At 38.8% G+C, this 19,100-nt stretch overlaps 1 protein-coding gene across 1 annotated transcript in view; it reads right to left on the bottom strand.

Annotated features, from left to right (window-relative positions):
• Window positions 1-19,100, bottom strand: part of hcn1 (hyperpolarization activated cyclic nucleotide-gated potassium channel 1) — a 77,263-nt gene that overhangs the window by 7,274 nt on the left and 50,889 nt on the right. The window contains exons 4-6 of the mRNA XM_016674769.1: window positions 15,078-15,224; window positions 13,217-13,457; window positions 7,662-7,826 (exon numbers count right to left, since the gene is read on the bottom strand). Coding sequence (XP_016530255.1) covers window positions 7,662-7,826; window positions 13,217-13,457; window positions 15,078-15,224 — 553 coding nt within the window. The remainder of the gene's footprint in view (window positions 1-7,661; window positions 7,827-13,216; window positions 13,458-15,077; window positions 15,225-19,100) is intronic.

Raw genomic sequence — 19,100 nt, 5'->3', positions numbered from 1 at the left:
TTGTCTTATCTATTAATTTCCTTAATGTTTTTGCTTCCTCGGTCATCTTTCTTTACTGGATGTCTTGTCTTCTTCATTAATCTTGTCTAAAGGTGAAAACAATTTTTGTAGAGCTACAGTTCATACATGATATATGCTATACATTCACATTGACTACAGTCAAGTGTTTGACTTTATCAGCTCCTTTAAGCTGGTATGCCTCCAGGATGCAAAGCCATTCATTTGATATTAATATATCAAAACTTTATGTGACACTGTGTGGCTCTGGATGTCTATGAAATCTGTTATTTTGATGTGTTGCATTAAAATAATTTAAAAAAAATATACAACAAGATAAGGAGCTGAGACTACAGATGTAAAAGTGCGAAAGCCATGGATTTATTACAAGTAATACAATATTTATTAAAAAGGAAATCTGCAGGCACAACTTATATTGAATTAAACGTCAAAAGCTTTTTATGAATTGAATTACTGTTACAATTTTGTATCTTTAAAGTTTAAAATTAATACTCTAAAATAAAAGTCATGGGATATTTTATGCATACTTGTTTTAAAACACTTCTGCATGTTAGGAAATGTTGCTACTCAGTACTACTGCAAAAAGCATAAGAAAACCAAGTAAAAATCATAAAGACTGCTTCTGTATTAAGGCATATAGCTATTCTGCATCTATACTTTAAATATTAGGGATATTTAAAGACTTAGCAACCCACTAGTCAAACATGTATAAAGCAAATAAAACACATTTCCAACAATTCAAAATGTGAAATATCACCATCTTATATTATGATGATATTTAAATGTGGACTAAGAAATCTGCTGATGAGCAGAATGAAATTTCCAGTCTGGCGACTGACTGGTTGGGGACTCAAAAGTTTGAGCTTTTTCAGATCAGTGAATACAACATTTTGTAAGCACCATCAACCTGCACTAACCCTAATACCCTGTAGTGTAGGAGCATTTAAGTCCTAAGAACAGCTGTACTACTGATTCTGTTGTACAGTTTACTGATCTAATACTCTTCAGTGTAGAAGTATTCATTGATGGAGAAAGACTATTTTTTTTGTATTTGTGAACTGTTTAAAAAAAATAGCTTTTTTTTTATGCACCAAAACGCTGAATTTCCGCTGGTCATTTTCTCCTTTATCATTTCACAATATATCGGTAATCTTTTTAAAGCTACAACAGCATATCAATTTATTCCTGCGTTAGGGATGTTTTATTGAACCGGTGAACCCTCACTGGGAGCAAACTTCATCAAATACCAGGTCGTGTGATCAAATTACAACAAACTTGCAAATTGTTCATTGGGGTAGGAGTCTACATCCTAGAGACCGCTGTTTACAGATAATGCTAACATTGCTAATCATCCAAATGGGGTGATGGTGATGGTACAGGAGTTTGTCCCGTAATCGGTGGGCCGGTTCGAATCCCCGTTCCGTCTGTCTCAGTTATTGTGTCCTTGGGCAAGACACTTCACCAGCTTTGCCTGCTGGCGGTGGTGGTCACAGGGCCCAGGGGCGCCGGTGCATGGCAGTCAGGGCAGCTGTGGTTACCATCCTGCAGGCTGCCACCATCAGAGTGTGAATAATGTGACTGTGTGCATGTAAAATCTTGGAAAATAGTCACCATTGTCAGTGGATTTCAACATTAGTGTTCCTTTGCACATTTTTTAGAACTGTAAAGAAATATACATAGTAAAATAAAATGTAATGCATGAAAATGACTATTAATTGTGTGGTAAAAGTTACATTATGCTCTGAAAGCAATCAATCACAATTTTGGTTCCTTCATCTACACACGGTGAGACCGACATAAAAACAGGAAACTCACACCATTTTCTCTTGGCTGCACCTCATGTCAGACAGACCAACACAAACTGGAAAAGTCTGAAAAGCTGCAATTGAAAATGTCCTATTTTTTTTTTTTTTTTTTGGAAACTGGCTGCTGAATCCTCCAGGCTAAAGAGGAGGGACCAGCCTGCTGTTATCACTGCACAGTTAGAAAGGCAACATCTGTGATGGTACGGCGGTGCAGCCATGCACATGACAAGTGGAACTTGCACATCTGTGAAGATCCCATTAATGCTGATTTATACCTACAGGTCTCAGGGAAAGAAAAAAAAAATATATATATACTGAAAACTGTTTTTGGACACAGTAGTGTTAGCTTTCTGTAACTTGTGCTGGTTTTAGACTACAAAAGTGAATGTAAGGGTTGAATGTGTTGTATTGTACAAGTTCCCTAATTTGCTTCTTTATTAGTTTTAATGATTAGATACTAGTTACTGCAAACCACATCTTAGATAACTTTAGTTCAGTTCAGTTTAAGGAAAGACGTTTACGGTACATAGTAATCTGTATGTCTATTACAGAGGAGATGGGAAGTTAAAGTACTTGAGGACTTGTGCCTGCATGTTACAGATGTGGTCCAGCTGCAACACTTTCGATTCAAATTGAAAAGCCTGCTAATGACCACTTTTGCTGATATCAGGTGTTTTCATGCAGAAAAACACCGGCCTTCAAGGACCAGCATGACCTACACCTGCTTTAAATCTTCCTCGATTTTATTTTTCCTTTTTTTCCTTTTTTTATTTTTTATACAAGACAGAACAGACATTTCAAGTCAGACAATCAGAAACAAACTTTTTTGCTGGGTGAAAACATGAATAAATAATGAAATGGGATCTTGAATGTATAGTGAACTGTATGTAGTGTTGCATTAGTAAAACTCTTACTAATTTGAGGTATGGTTTTTCTGAATGCACTTTCAGGAAAGGATTCATAAAGACTTGGAGTGTTCAACAATCACAGCTAACCATAAATCGTGTGATTTTTTTTTCCCCCATCGAGGATTAGTTTACAAATAAAAAAAAATGGCATGTAGAACTGGATGAGATCTCTTTGTTTCTTTGATTGTCTCAGTTGCTGACATTTTAATGTGTCCATCAGAATGCAGAGACTTTCTTGTGTGGGTAACTTGAGTTATGTGTTAAAGATGCAGAAATTAAACAGGTAATGTAACCTTCAGCAACAAGTCAAGCTTGTTAATTTCCAGACTGGATTTATTTAGCAAGGCTGAATGTGTTAAAGTCTGGCCCTGTCCAAATACTGGAATTAGAATAAGAAGTTTACCTTGTGCCTACTCGTCGGCCAGGGCATTCTTGAAAACGAGATGAGCTCGTCTCAAGATGGACTCCTGGTCAAACAGTTTTTAGATAGATAAAGGATAACGTCAAATGTGCAACATAGTATTGTTCTCAAAGCATGGTTACTTTTTCTTCTTTCTTTTTTTTTAAGAGCAAGACAAGCAGGTAACCAAATGCAGTCAATATGTAGAAACGATACAACCAGCACTGATCATGACAAAATATCTTCCATCGTATGAGACAAAACCCCCTTTCATGTTTAGTCTGAAAGGACGAATCTGCTCTGCAGCACTCTGAACTGTGTCAGTGTGCACAGCTTTCACTTTCCAATATATGATAATAGTGAGAAGCTAACTCATCTGGCAGTTCTTATAACAAGGGGCAAATATAGGTTTAACCAGCTGACCTTAAAGGGCACATTGAAGCAAAACCCTACGTTTCCCTGAAGGACATTTTCTAAAAATTCTACCTCGTCTCCTTTGGGTTATGTTCATTTGCAACGCTAAAGGTTAGGTTCAATGTACTTCATGCTGAGCTTTTTTCTGCCGGGTGTAAAATTTTAACTGATATTTTACAGATGTAAGGGGGTTGGATACAGGAATAAATACAAATTTATTTTAAATTTTGCAGATTTGTGCTTAGCTACCTTTTGTAAAAAAAAATAAATAAATAAAATAAAAGATTTTACAGAGCCTCCCAGGTGCCAAAATAAAATCAGAAATCAGAAAAATGTCCTCCATGCCCAGGCAGACATGACAGAGGGTGGCTCGCACCAAGTCTGGTTCTGCTGGAGGTCAGGTCTTTCCTCTCCTCGGTCGCCAAATGCTTGCTGAGGAAAGAACAGCTACAAAGCTCTCGACTCGGTGCAATAGGATTTACTCTGATAGATACCTTTTTACCAATTATAATCCAGATTCAAGTGGATAAAATATTATTCCAACGATGAACGACCTCTAAGCAAACTACAACAAAACCAGGAGAGTCATCTTCTCTCAACAAAATCTTGTATTTCAATTAAAACAAAACAAATAATATTTTGAGCTGGATGTGAACTTAAGAACACTCGAAGAAGTACAAGGATAAAGAATATTCAGAGTTACCTAAATGTGTATTTTGAAATTGCCGACATGAGCTGGATGAACAAATGTCTGATAAATTTCTGAATTTAAGAAAATATTTGTTGGTAATACAGACAATACCATCAGTATGTCAGAAAGAAATTAGTTTCTGGTAGGATATGAGACTGGTATTTGTCAAAAGACAATACAACAATGCAAAAGGAGCATCGTTTCCAAAAGGAGAGATCATTTTCCTCTGCTACATTTTTTTTCTACATTTCACAGATTTAAAAATAAAATGTTAATGATGACAAATATTTAAATTCTCAATAATTACAGATTTTTTTTTTTTTTTGACAAAGTAAAAACTAATTAAATCCTTTTTGAAATTTTTGACCAGCCTTTTCATTGTTCAACTTGTATTTTAATAATTTGTCTTTGTAGTTCTCCATCTGGTTCAAGTCAAATTCCTCTCCTTTAAGTCTAAATCTGCTAAATTATGATTATGATTATTTAGGGAAGACATGTATTTGAATCCTAAAGTCAAATATTTTGATTGAAACAGTTTCCCAAAAATCTTATTTTACCTTTTCCAGCTCCATTAACCCAAACGCTGCTGCGTCTCTGAATTTATTTTGACACCAAGCACTTGAAGGGCTCTGTAGGTTTTTCTTAGTCATCAGCTGACTTGATACATTGGAGTCACCTATAGATTTTTCCAACTTTATAGACCCCAATAGTAGATTTCCAGTTAATAGATCTGACCTGATAACTAAGTGCTTTTGAATTTGAGTCAACTTTGTGTTACAAAGCAACTTGAAAGCAAGAAAATGTATATCCATGGCAAAGTGATCCACTGACACGGCCATGATAATGGAAAAACAGCCAGAAGTGATCAAATGGATTCAAGCTGAGCCACTATACCAACGTTTGCATATTGCCTTCATTTATTTTCATGGATAATAATGTTTTACTGTAATAAAATGTTTATTAATATATCACAGGAATATATTATGAAGCATTTCAGCCTTTCTCTCAATAAAAGAGTGGATTATTGTGAAAACATTTTAAATTAAGATGGCCGAGTTTATGTTTAATAACGTCTTTGAGAGGCGCCACTTGGTGAATTCATTCGAGTGAAATTGTGTATATTTTACAAAGTTCACTGTACTTGTGTACTTCAAGAACCACAATGTAATTCATTGCATGTCACTTAAAAACGCCAAAAACATTTCCTGATAATACAGTAGGGTTTATTGTTTTACAGACTGTGTCTAAAAGATATGGTGATATTGGAAAAATTCAGGGAGAAACTATAAGGATTACTCAAATCGAATGTAATCTCATTACAGTAGTTCCTGTGACACCAGATCTTACAAGATGCACAGGACTTTCTGAGACATCGACAGTTTAGTATGAAACGTTGTAGACACTTGCAGTGTTGTAGCTGAACAATGACTCCAGCATTTATGATTCGCATGGAGTGGTCTGATCAGATTTCAAACATACTCTACATACATGTGCCCCTTTGGAAAGTCTGTGTGGTTTGAAATCTAGATTACTAATCCTCATTTCAATCTTTCTTCTTTTTATATCATTTCATCAGTTGACTGGAGGAAGATCTATTGGTTAGTAATGTAGTAGAGTGCCTTGCAACAATATTCATACCTCTTGTGCAATGCCACATTTTTTGAGGTCAAACCACAAACTTCACTGTGTTTTTTGGGATTTTGTGTAATAGACAACAATTTACAAAGGCTTTGTTTTTGAAAGTAAATGAGAACGACATGTCTCAAAATGAAACTGTTCTTGTAATTGCAGACGACCATTTTGCATGTATTAACTGGCATTTTGACAATTTATCTCTAATGATATGCTTAGAGGGGAGGAGGAGGATTCCATGTAAAATTTACTTTTTTGAGCTTTAAATCATCTTACAATGTTATGCCCTCACCCAAAACATACCTGGAGTGTTACTTTGATTATTTCCTGTATGTCTGAGGAATCCTTGAATCTCCAGATCAGACAAAGTACCACCTATTTACCAAAAGCTCTTCTTTGGGGCAGCAGTCACCAGTCGAGCTTCTGCCCTACAAAGAACTCCCACACTCAGCTCCTTCAGACTAGCGACAGCAGCAGTTAGCAAACACCTGGTGGAACTGCATATCTGCTGAGCTCATCGTGCAAGCTACTACTCAGTCCAATAGTGGTTAACCGGATCATGGAGGAGCACTGTTGTCATAAGGTACTGAAAGCAGAGTGTAGAAATGAGTAGGACATCAATTTCAAAGCATCTAATTGAAAAGTCAAATTTCTTTGAAATTATGCTAGATGTATAGAACATTTTGATAAGAATGGTAGGTACCATATTTACTTGATTACTTGACTGCTGTGCCTGGAAGATCCATAATACAGCTCCTTTAAGTCTTGGGGGTTTGACGTTCTCCGTGCCATGACCCTACTCTTTAGCATTCTTGACAGATTCTCTACCAAATCCTAGCTGGAATCCGGACTGGGTCACTCTTAAACGCTGATGTTACTTGGTGCCATAATGAACATGTTGGTAAAATTACAAGATTAATTAACTAAAATATGCCAGTGGTATTCGCTTTGACCTTACCTGTGTATAGTAAACAAAGTTCAACTGTGTGCAATCTCAGTGCAGACGCAGCTGTGAAGACCTCAGATATTTGTTAAAGACCAGGAAACGGTCACTTTATCCAAGCGGGCCTTGGATAAGGTGGTGAAGGTAAAGGAAGGGTTACTTGGGTATGCTCCTTTCGGCTGGTCTATTACATAAAACCACAGTAAAATACATTGAAGTTTGTGGTTTAGACAAAATCTAAAAAAATAAATAAATAAATCTAAGAAACAGCTATCAATACTTTTGCAAGGCACTGTGCGTTATACTGATCAGGAGCCTGCTTAACAGCCAACTGAGCTGCACCAGATGGTAACATTTCTCTTGTCCCTGATATTAATTTTGTAAGAAATCTGTAATTGGGTGGGGTGCTGCTCATACCCAGGAGTTTGGATGAGTGTACAGAGAGCCAGACACACATGCACGTGAGGTTAGCTTCCATTGACTCGGTGGCTTCCAGTGGGGGGGTCAACACCAAACCAAAGAAGTGGGCGACTAGACTCCCTCCCGGACAGCGACATGCACCGCCTTCCAATTAATCCAACCACAAAATGCTACTTTTGCTCATTAGAAGGACTAAGACATGTTACAACAGAACTGTCTTTTGTGTTATTTAAGAAAAAGAAAAAAAAACAAAAAAAAAACAGACAAGTAAAGGAAAAGGTAGCATACAGGTCATGCAGCACAAGATGGCACACACAATGCTTTTATGAGGAAATAAGGGCAATCAGAGTCTGATTAGGACAAGACAATGAGGCATGATGACGGGCAACAGAACCAATCAATTAGAAACGAGGGAAAAATTGGGTCTTACCAATGCGGTCCAGGCGGTCGATGGCTACGGTTTCAAACGCACGTCGCATCATGGGGTACTCTTCTAGCACCTCATTGAAATGGTCAACAGAGAGGGAAAAGAGTCGACAGTAGGTGTCTGCACGTACACTCGCTGTCCGTCTGCCCTTGGTGAGCAGGCAGATCTCTGCACGACAGGGACACAGAGGTACAAAGAAAAAAGAAAAAAAACACATGAAGGAAGCAGTAGCAAGGGCTGGGAGTGTACAGAAGGCCATAAAGGAAATCATCCCAGTAATTACTGTACACATTATCATATAGATGAATCTGTGAGAGCAAAGGGTTTGGGAGAGGGAGAGTTAATGTGAATGTAAATAAATTGAGAAGCTCATGAGCAGGACTGTCACAGTCATTATGCTATGACAATTCATCATCCCATAGAGAGCTAATAGTCCCATAATATAATACTGTAGTTAGCTTTACTGTCAGGCTCTTAGGCACTGCATTCGTTTCTAAAATGTAAGGAGTAACTAAAGCTGGGGATGATTTTACAGCAACCTGTATTTCTGTCTCTGATGCGATGAAATACAAGAACGACAGCAGAACAGTGCATCAGCAACATATCTATCTTCTCCTTGTAGTCCCCCGTTGATCACTTTGATCACATTGGCACTGAGCAGCACAATATATAAACACCCCAACTTCCTACCTCTATTAGTGCAGAATCATTGTATACAGTGCACATCCATTTGAAGAAAAGCATTGCTACTCATATGTCCTATCAGTCAGCTGATAGTAACACCACTTAAGTTGTTTACATACTTTGCAAGAACAGAGAAATTAGTTTTACCTCCCATGACTGAGGTGATTTCATTCTTTAATTGTAGCCTGGTTTGGGAGTTCTTCCAGCAGCTTCTTGTTAACACACCCAGGTGAGATATATTTTTTTATTTCTCTGTTGTGTAAAATAACCATTACATACTAATGTAGTAGGAGGGACCTTAAATGATTCCTTCAGTTGAGCTCTTTTAAAGTATAAATGTCCTGACCAGACAGAATCTTCTTGTGGCGCATGTGTTGACCTTCAATCTCATGCTCTGCCACGAACAAGCTCTGCACTTGAAACAAATTCACTCTCCTCTGCATGCAGAATGCTTGACTGATGTGGAAATTGTTCTTTCTCCATTTAGGTTCTTAATGTATGAGGTTGAAAAAGAGTCAGTGAGCTGAATTCATAAATTCCATTTATTAAGAATAAAATCCAGGCAGGTCCATCGTCATGTTTTACCACATGTAATTTGAGCATATAGTGACACACTGCATTTCTTTTGGAAACACTTTTTAAAGTGAGAATTTTCCAAAATTCTGATTGTGAAGTGTTATGTTTGAAGTTGATTATTACACAAAACAATGACACAGAGGCCAACTTCACACAAGTCCATTCAAGCAGTCCATACTAAAAACCAAAAGTGCAGGAGTTATCATTTCTTTTAAAAATCAATATTTATCCACTTTATCTTGACTACTTTTAATGAATATCAAATGTAAGATAAACAGCGTCAACATTAGACCCGAATACATTTATTTTTGGAAAATCTTTAGCACCACACTGCTTTGAGCATGCTCAGGATTTTCACAGTTTGAATTCTGATGAAGTTGTTGTCGATGTTTCTGCCTCGTACAAGTCGACATTACAAGTCGATTACTACTAATTAACACACATTATAAAGAAAATTGATAGTGATGTCATAGCAAAACAACTTACTGTTCTGACTCAGCAGCACACTGTACATCTGACACTCTTCATCTTAACACTGAACACATTGACATCATAAGCGACATGTATAACTGAGCAGATGTGACTGTATTAGGCGTCTCACAAAATGAAATACAATGTTTTCACAATGAAACCCACGTAAAATTTGTTTTTTTACAAACACCAGCATCCGTGGTACAGCGTAACAGTAACTTAACATTTGCAGTGCCTGACCGAAGCAAAACAGCCCCCTCATCTACTGTCCCGTATCTGTTTTAACACTCTTTGACCTCCACTTACATCTGCACCTGTACACAGTCTACCACTTTCCTTCACGTGGCCAACGTTAACCTGTTACGTTGTAATTTCTCTTGGCTCTGCCATGATAAATCATGGAAGCGGGGCACAGACTGTGCAAGATGTGCAAGCAACACTCTCTCAAGGTGTGAGTGTGAAGAAGGTGTTAGCACTGCTGTAATGGAAAAGCGGCCTCTACAGCGAGGGGTTCCTTAGCGAATCTGGCAAACACACAGAGGATGAGAGACGCTGACAGAAGAATGCATCATGTCACATGTGGTTTCAGACGTGTGGGAGACACAGGAGTCAAAACAAGTACAGCCGGTAGTTGGTCTGTATTTAAAGCAGCATGCTATGCAACTAACAAGCTTACATGGCACAACAATGGCAACATCCAGAGATAAATGTACCTGACACCAAGAATCCGATTAAAGTGGGCTAAACAGCAGTGGGAGAGTAGATAATAATGTTTTGTCTGATGCTGATATAGACAAATGAAAGCTATAGCTTTTGCAAAGTTTGAACAAAGAAAAACCATCAGCAAGATTGGATTTTTTTTCCCATTCACTTAGTCAATTCCTCATACGTCTAATGCCAAGGTTGCATTTCATGTTTAGATAAGTCATGTCCCCCCTACAATTATTTTAACAAGTAGGTTAAAGAACCTGTATGCACCTTACAAAAAGTTACTGTTGCTCCTAAGAAAAACTTACAACGTATAAAGTTAGAAAAACAAGATCTATTACCCACTTTTGCCATTTATTTGGCAGGCAAGTTCACTGGTTTAGTGCCTTATACATATTCAGCTGCCTCTGTTTTCTTTTTTTTGTTGTTGTCCTGGCTTGCAATTCTGTGTTGACATCCAGCAAATAGGAGAGCCCTGAAATGAATTTTAAAACTCTTCTGAAATATCATCCCTGTCACCTGGAAAACCTCGGGTGTTGCTGTGGGTCCGTGCACGTCAGGGACTCGTTATCACTCCTCGCGATGCTGCAGTTTGACACGTGTCTGTTGTGCTGTCACAAAGCGTAACCACCGACTCCTGGAGCGTTGAGGATAATTTACCATCACGTCATGTGTCACATATGCACTTGTGGCAACCGGCTTTCCTCCTGTGTGTGTGAGGAGGGTTAAGTCTCGTATGACTAAGACACCAAGGCCCAAAAGGGATTCTCGTCTGCTGTCTGTCTTGTTCTAGCATCATGCTGTATTATTCCTAAAGCCACACAACAGCTTCACTGCTGAGCTGTGTGATAGTAATATGTAATCCCATCCACTCTGGCCCTGAGGTGATGTTATTTCAGCATGCAGGTGTAGTAATGACCATGGCTGAAGGTGCTTTGTGACCTACTGTCCTCCCAAATGTCCTGCTCATCATTATGCTATTAGTTTCCTATGGCTTTTTTTTTTCCCACAAGAGCAATGCCAGATGGTCCCCGACTCTCCCAAAGAGTTACCTGAGGCATCTAAGAATCCATACCCCTTTGAACCTTTTCACAATTTGTCATGTTACAAAAACAAACTTTAAATCTATTTTGTGTGATAGATCAACAGATCATCGGGGGTTTATTTGAAAACATAAGTGAAACAGACACCATCACAAACTGAAGGTGCATTCACAGCAGCCTTGTTTGGCCCGATTTAATCGAACTCTAGTTGATTTGCAGAGAAAGATTTGCAGGGAGGTGTGAAAGTGCAATCAAACTCTGAAGCGACCAAAAAAAAGCAAACTCTGGTCCGCCTAAAACACCCCAAGTCTCAGTTCAGCTGACGTGAACTCTTGTGGTTTCGAATGGATATGTGGATGTGAGCGGACCGGAGACGGGAAGCAAACTACAGAGCAGGGCATTCTGGGTAAATACAACTCAATAAACACAAGAGTGTAATGTTAGTGGGAAAATATGTTGTGAGAAATCCTACAACAGCTAAAATCTGACACCACTCCATTTCTGTTTACGCTTTGCAAAGATGAAAGTCGTCTTCTGAGGTTATCGTGACATTTCCTTCACTGGTTGTTGGTGCAGTACCACCACAGGCGAGGTGGGCTGAACAGGTTTTTCCAAAGAGTTTGGATTCTTTGACACATTGCAGTGCGAAAGCAATTCTGGAGAAGTACTCCATTAATCTGGCCCTTATTGAAGAACAGCAAGAAGGAAGCTGCTGCTGAAAGAAAGTCCTGTTGGCAGTTCATTACAATCCATGCGAGGGACCTAGGGGGCTTGTAGAAGAAGATACTCTGGGCAAATGAAATCAAAAATGTAAATTTTTGATGGTATGCATGGTTTAAAAAAGACGGGGAATAAAAAAATATGGAGTCAAGGCTGAAGTAGAGGTAGCTTGAGTTTTTTGCCAACAAGAATCTGCAGATGAAATGAGCCTCTAGATGTTAAAAGATGGTAGAGAGACACACCCTAAAACACTTGCAGGTAGAATGGCAGCTGAAGGTTGTTTGACAAACTATTGATTCAGGGCAATGTAATACCAATGTTCATCACACTTTTCAGATTGGTAGAATGATGTGTCCTTTCTTTTTACACGTATGCACATCTTCGAGTTATTTTATCGCATGAAATATGCATAAGGTACATCAAAAGTTACTAATAGCATAAACTAAGGATGGTCTCTATGTGACAAAAGTGTGGAGAAGGTGAAGAGGTGCAAATACTTTTCCAAGGCACAGTATTTCCCTGTTTTGAGCAGAGGTGTAGAGACATTTGAAGGCAGTGCTGGACAGGAATAATAGACTTTGACGATTCAACAGGGAGAGACTTTTTGTTTTTGCCTCCTTTAGCCCGTCAACGAGTCACAGTGCATTCAACAGACAAACCAAAGGGAAGGTATTCTTAGACTTACCCTCCTCCCATAGCAGGGGTGAGCTCAAGAGATAAAAAATGCAAGACAGTCTAAAATAGGAAACTTTGCTTTGCTTTCAAAAAGACACAGCAATGTCTGCATGTAGATTTTGGCAGAGTAAACAACCTGCAATGAAATTACAAGTGACATCTAAAAAAAAAAAAAAGAAGAAAGGTATGAAATCTGGAATGTCTTGAAAAGGATGAAAATTCGAGATTTAAAGCACGGCGACAGGGTGAGAATAGCAAGGTGCTCCTGACTTCACGCAGAAGAGTTTCCAGTTGCTCGTGATAAATACATCGAGCAAGAACGAACAGAGGAGGCGAGGAGTTTTTGCATGCGAGGGCGAGTGTGGAGGAGGGACCTCTGTGTGTGTCCTAAGGGATGCCTGATCCGTGCCTTGGCCCTCTCCAGCAACCAGATGAGCGATTATGTAAGCACCGAAACTGACTAACGTCTGACACTGGTTATTGAGAATCTACAATGACTTCCAACAGCATCAAACACAAGCCTTAGTCGGCTTTTCTGTCTAAGCATGTTACATGCACATATATATGTATGGCTCAGAGCAGGCTGACGCAATCATATAATGAGTGTTTGAATTTTTATGTGAGTGTGTAGAAAAGCCAGATATAAAAAAAAATATTCCCTATTTTTTTTTTTTTTTTTACCTCCAAAGTAGGATCCATCGGTTAGTTTCATTTCCTTGTTGAACTTGGTGATGACACTCACAACGCCATGCTGAATAAAGTACATCTTCTTCCCAACCGTGCCTTCCCTGATGATATAGTCATTGGGTTGGAAAACTTCAAACTTCAGCTTGCTCAGCATCCCCGTCACAAAGTTGGGGTCGGCGTTGGCGAACAGAGGCATGGTGGCCACGAGCTTACGACAATTGAAGTTGACAATTTCCTGACAGAGGAAAAGGAGAAAAAGGGACATAAGAAAGGGATATGCGCTCGTGCCATAAATAATTCACTTATTTCCACCTGAACTCAGGGGAAAAGCAAGCAAGCAGGCAGGCAGACAGGTGGTAGGACACAAAACCTTTCATCTCTGAACCGTTATCTGCAAACATAAATGAAATTGGACACACAGCGCTGATTTAGGCTTAATACTTCCCAAGCACTTCCCATATCTCTCATGAGAGGAAACTTTTTGGCACATAAATCAGATCCTGATGAGTTTGCCCTCTGGTGCCGGCTGTGAGCCATCTCGCTGGTCTCATCCTGTCCCCTCATAAGCAGCAGGAGATTAGGAGCTTGTTGTCTGTTTGTACGTCGCATCTCTGTTGCTGTGCAGATGGAAGGCCGGGGCACTTGGCAACCGCAGTGCCGTGTTGTTGACCCCAGATGAGCGATAGCTCTCCTCCAGTGACAACGGGACATTAACAAAAAGATAACCAATCTCTGCAATGCTTCGATGGCTACGTGAGGGCAACAGAGAAGAATGCTAGCGCAGCGTTTGTCAGAGTTCTGACCTCAGTCGTGCACCAGAATTAATGAATTAGACAGGAAACGGTTCTCATAGCGGGCCGGCATTCATGCCTGGGAATTAATCTTTGGCTTTCCCTTTTTGAAGATTTGTCATATGGCAGCCAGCAGGAATACGAGTTGGAGGTTATGCAGCGGTGTGGAAACAGTATGCCTGTTTGCAATTACAAACCAGAGAAGATGTTTTTTCTTGTATTCATCATTAAAATGGCCATAATGTCCGAAAGCGAACATATTTATGCAGGCCTTCAAAATAAATCTGTTTATTATTTATTTATACGGCAATGACTGCAGGTAGGTAAACACCTCAGACTGTGCCTGAAATGATACCTGGACTGAATTATTCAGTGATTACAGATTCTTCAAAGCATGAGATTTGTGCCTGCCATCCATCTATCCATCTATATTGCAGAAAAAAAAATGCAAGAATGTGATTTTAGCAAATGAATGCTAAAAAAAACAACATTTATTTCTGCCCTAAATTGACAAATTGCAACAACAGATTGAACATGTTTTTGTTTTCATTTATTTATTTATTATTTAAGTTAATATTCAAAAACGGCAAAGTTTTAAAAGTCTGACAACCATATTCAATCTATCAGTGCTATAAACAATAAACATTTACAATCCATTTATGTTTTAGATTATATTACAAAATAAAATGTATTTGTTTAGATAATTTGGCAGTCTGTCTTTTCTATCCAAAGTTTTCCTCTTTGCACATACTGAACTACCCCTGCACAATAGTTTGTCTCGACACCCGAGTCTTAAGTCGTCAGACATAAACTAGCCCCTCGCTACACACACATCTTTCAACCTAATACTCATTTATTTTTTGTGCCAAATTAAACATTCAAAGTTCACCCTTGAGAATAGATTTTTTTTTTCTCGCAAATGTGACACAAGCTGTCAGAAACACTTTTCACTATTTTTTTTTTAAACTATTCTAAAATACAATTTAAATTTTCCATCAAACAGGAAATGATATGGGGTCAAAGTTTGAATTCACTCCTGTGTTTCATCAGCGAAGCTGTCTCACCTCTTTGAGTGGGTCGTTGAGTTCACTCAGGATGTTGTCCTCATCAAAAATCTTGCCTTGGTAGCGGTGCTCATAGTAGTCATGGATTTTCTGCCTCATGTCTGCTGGAAGCTTGTGGAAAGACATGTATTGCTCCACTTGCTTATACTAGGAAAGGATGAAAAGAAAATGACACATGCTTCAGTTCATACAGCTTTTACAATCCCTTTATTTGGCAGAATGCTGTTAAGATGTGCGTGTCAAAAAAGGACAATAAGGACAGTAAGGACAATCGCGGGACTATGGACAACTTAAATGGGGCCCTAAAACATTTCTTTTAAAGGAAAGTTGTCTTTTGCCGTAGGTAGCAAGTGTCTTTTGTATTTCAATCTTAGGTTCTTGTGATGTGTTCGACCCTGACAGTGCTCCGTTTCCTGTCTGTATTTTAGTTAATGATTTCTTCACAGGCACTCTAAGGAAATGATTAAATAATGCACACTGAACATTTTTATTTCAGTTTTCTTCCTGAGGTTCAGCAGACACACAGCCCCTCAGGAGCTTCGTAGCAATATGAAATAATGTACCCAACGCATAAAAATAATGAAAATGTTTCGGAGTACAGATCATTTTTAAAACAACTCATGCACAAGTCACTACTTGAGATCTGTTCAAAGGAAGCCAAGGTTTGATTCAGTGATTAAAAATGGCCATTAGATTGCAAATAACTTTTTCATTATCCACATTAATCCTGGGTTGATGTGTCTGTGTGTGTCTGCATCGCACATCAGACCGTGAAGGACAAGAATATTAAGCAGACTCAGTGATAGATCTGTGCAAACAGCTTCCACAACCAGGCTTTTCAAACCTGTTTTGAATGGTTTTCAGAGTAACTAATGGTTTTAGAAGATCAAATTTGATGATCAGTTTGAGTATTTTGTAAGACAAATGCTAACAGCAGATAACTTATTTATTTTGTGACTTCTGAACTAACCTTTGTTTGGGGGTGTCAGAGTGAAGGGGTAGACAAACTACACATTTCAGACTTTTATTTACATGAGGAAATGTGACCAAGTTTTTGTTAAGGTTAGGTTTCTTTTTTTTTTTACTAAAAAAATGGAAATGTGAGGGGTGTTTTTTTTTGTTTTTTTTTTCCACATTCATCTCCAATATGAGGTGAAATCAAAATTTTATTTGTTGCCATTAGGACAACTATAGGTTTCTTCAAATGAAATGACTTAACCTTTGTAAGAAGTAAAGACCAAGGAGGCTGTCTTTGAGACTAGGAATGAATCAAGTAATTTCACAAAACCAGTAGAAAAAACTGCATAAAAGTTCAAAGAAAAATAAACAAAAAAAAATATTTTCAGGCTGTGACAGAAAAGAAGAAGCTGTAAAATGTAATTGCACTGTAAAAAAATGGGATAATAATATTAGCATATTACAAATACGAGAGGAACTTTTCAATCCTCCCCTTTCTTGCCTTTTTTTCAATTACTAAATCTGTGAAAAAGTTTTCATTCAAGCTTCAGGAAAATCAAAAAGAGAAGAAATAAGGGAAAGCCGAAGATGCAGAAGAAACCATCTATTTTGTTCAGTTCTGTAACAGATCTGTGACAGACACAATCTTCACCATCCAGTCCGCAGCCCAGACAGCTGAAAATAAACAACGTCTCTCACACTCCCCTGGGTAATCACAGCAGAGCAGTGGGGGAGAGCAGACAGCAGCTGAGGTTGGTAGCTCAGGCCAGTGGCAAGCTCTTTGACCGGTGCGGCGCAACTGGCCCCACAAAATGAATTTTGTCAGCGAGCGAGAGAAGACACTTGAGTCACAATGCCCCCCTTTATTGATTCCCTCTCCCAGCTGCAGAAAGGTGATAAGGGGCCAGGGTTTTGTTTGTGGGAAATTGATTTATTTTGAGTTCACACAGTTGATGCTGGAGAGTGTCCACTGTGACTCAAGCAGGGCATTTTGACTCAGTTAGTCAAGGTGGGGCACAGAGTGAGGCGAAAGCGCAGAACTTGGGAGCATTATCAACATGACCTGATGTTTAACATATAGTACTTTCGGTAAAGATAAATGGGAAATCAACTGATGACCCACAATAAGATGATTTTGTAACTTGGTCAGCTCTTACTGGGCATAAACTGATGAGTAGCAAGCACCACTTAGATCAAGCTAACAACTACGTTCTTCATAGTAGAGGTTGTTACTGAGCAAAAAAGACTCGGTGTGCTATTTTCAGTATCAGCTATGTGTCTGCAGTTCATTCAGACTGCAAGAGAGAATGAGAAAATGCCTCACTTTTAGCAGATAGCAGGACAGATGAGCATATTGCACCAAAATTGCTTTGCATTATCCTTTTGCTATTCAACCTCCATTTCTTAAAGAGCTAGCAGGATTTAGAAGTGTTTATATTCTTTATGGAAATGTTGGTCTATGGTAAATGCTAGAATTCTCTAAGAATGTTGCTAGCTCTGCTACCTGCACTAATTGCTAGAAAACGATGCAAAATTCCACACTAATGTTGATTTTCCTTCAAACAATAAGACTGAACTCCTGTTTTACGACTTCTCTCACACACATGGGGTATGAAGTTCTGCTCTGATCCAAGCAACACCTATAGAAGGTATAGTAAATAAAGTTTAAATGCTGTTCCCATGTCGTAGTGTTTATTTTATTTTTTGCAGAATTGATTAGCTTTGCTAATCCAAAGATTTCCATAAAAACAAACATCAGATCAGAAATTAAATGCTAAATTCTTGTTTGTGGAGCTTTAATTTTAAATTCTACCTTTTTTTTGTATTTATAAGTTTGTGATGAAGTAATTAAGTTCCAGCATCTGATTAAAACTCCCATATCCCTCAGTCATTTAGTTCTTACGTGAGTCGATCAATTTCCTAAAAAGAAAAAAAAAAAAATCTGATATGTATTTTTAGTTGGTGCCTAAAGTAGCTAAAAAGGATCTTTTGGTGCAAAATATAGAAAGCAGCTATAAAGAGAGAGGTCTTCTGTCTTCCTGAACTGAATGACACAGATGTCCTCTGGGTTGCAGTGATTCAGCACCGAGGCATCACAGCAGGAATGTGTTGATATCATGCATACTTCACTCCCTCACTTCCTTCTCTCCCCTCCAACAATGTCTCCGACTCCTCGCCACTAAAAGTGCTCACTCTGTCTTTTTCATCCCCTTTAAGTCTATTTATTTTTTTCACCCTCACGCATCACAAGAGAACATTTAAAAACATTGGCTATATGGGTCACATTTTCCCAACAAATGCTTGCCACAGACAAAATCTACCACTGAATTACTTGTAACGATAACTCCCACGTCATCCATCTTTGCATCCATGTCTCTAACCCCCTTCCACCCACCCCCAGCCCCCAGCTGTGGCAGAGATAGATGTAATGACTAGAGGCTCAGCACCCTGAACTCATTCCTGCTGCTCCTCATCCTGCTTCACTGATATGCACAGCCATGCAGCAAATCAGCCCTAGCTGAACCTGGCCACACACTGGGGTTTCTGCTCCCACAAACAAGACATATTCACGGCCTCAAAGCTCGGAGTTCAATGCCTGGAGGGCTGTTGAAATGAAAGGTAAAACGGGAAGGGAGGAGTAGATTAAGACTGTCGGCTGTGAAGCAGATGCACATCACACACTGAGCAAGAGAAATGCCACTAATTCAGTAACCTTAGACTCCTAGACTTGTTTTCTGTGGGCAACTGTTTGTAAGAATGTTTTGTGGTGTGCCTTTAGCTGTCTATAAGCAACCCTAACATTATTTTCCTAATTGCAATAAATCTGGACATGCAAAATGTCCAGATTTTTTTTCTTCTTCTTCTATTTTTATGATTAAACTTCAAGCATGCATGCAAGAGTGATTCTGCAGCAGAAAGATTCTGGCAAAAGCCCTGCAATCATACAGTAATGACAAGTCTTAAGTGGCATGTTAAAACAGCTGTGTGGAGCCGTGCCAAATGCAACGAGGGCTTTTTCTAGATTGCATCGACCACAAAAGCATCTGGCAAGGTCAGCCCATCGTG

This window comes from Poecilia formosa, unplaced genomic scaffold, assembly GCF_000485575.1.
Source record: "Poecilia formosa unplaced genomic scaffold, Poecilia_formosa-5.1.2 Scaffold100, whole genome shotgun sequence".
In the NCBI taxonomy this organism is placed as follows: domain Eukaryota; kingdom Metazoa; phylum Chordata; class Actinopteri; order Cyprinodontiformes; family Poeciliidae; genus Poecilia; species Poecilia formosa.
Note: the sequence above shows the minus strand (reverse complement) of the source record. Positions and strands in the feature narration are given on the sequence as shown.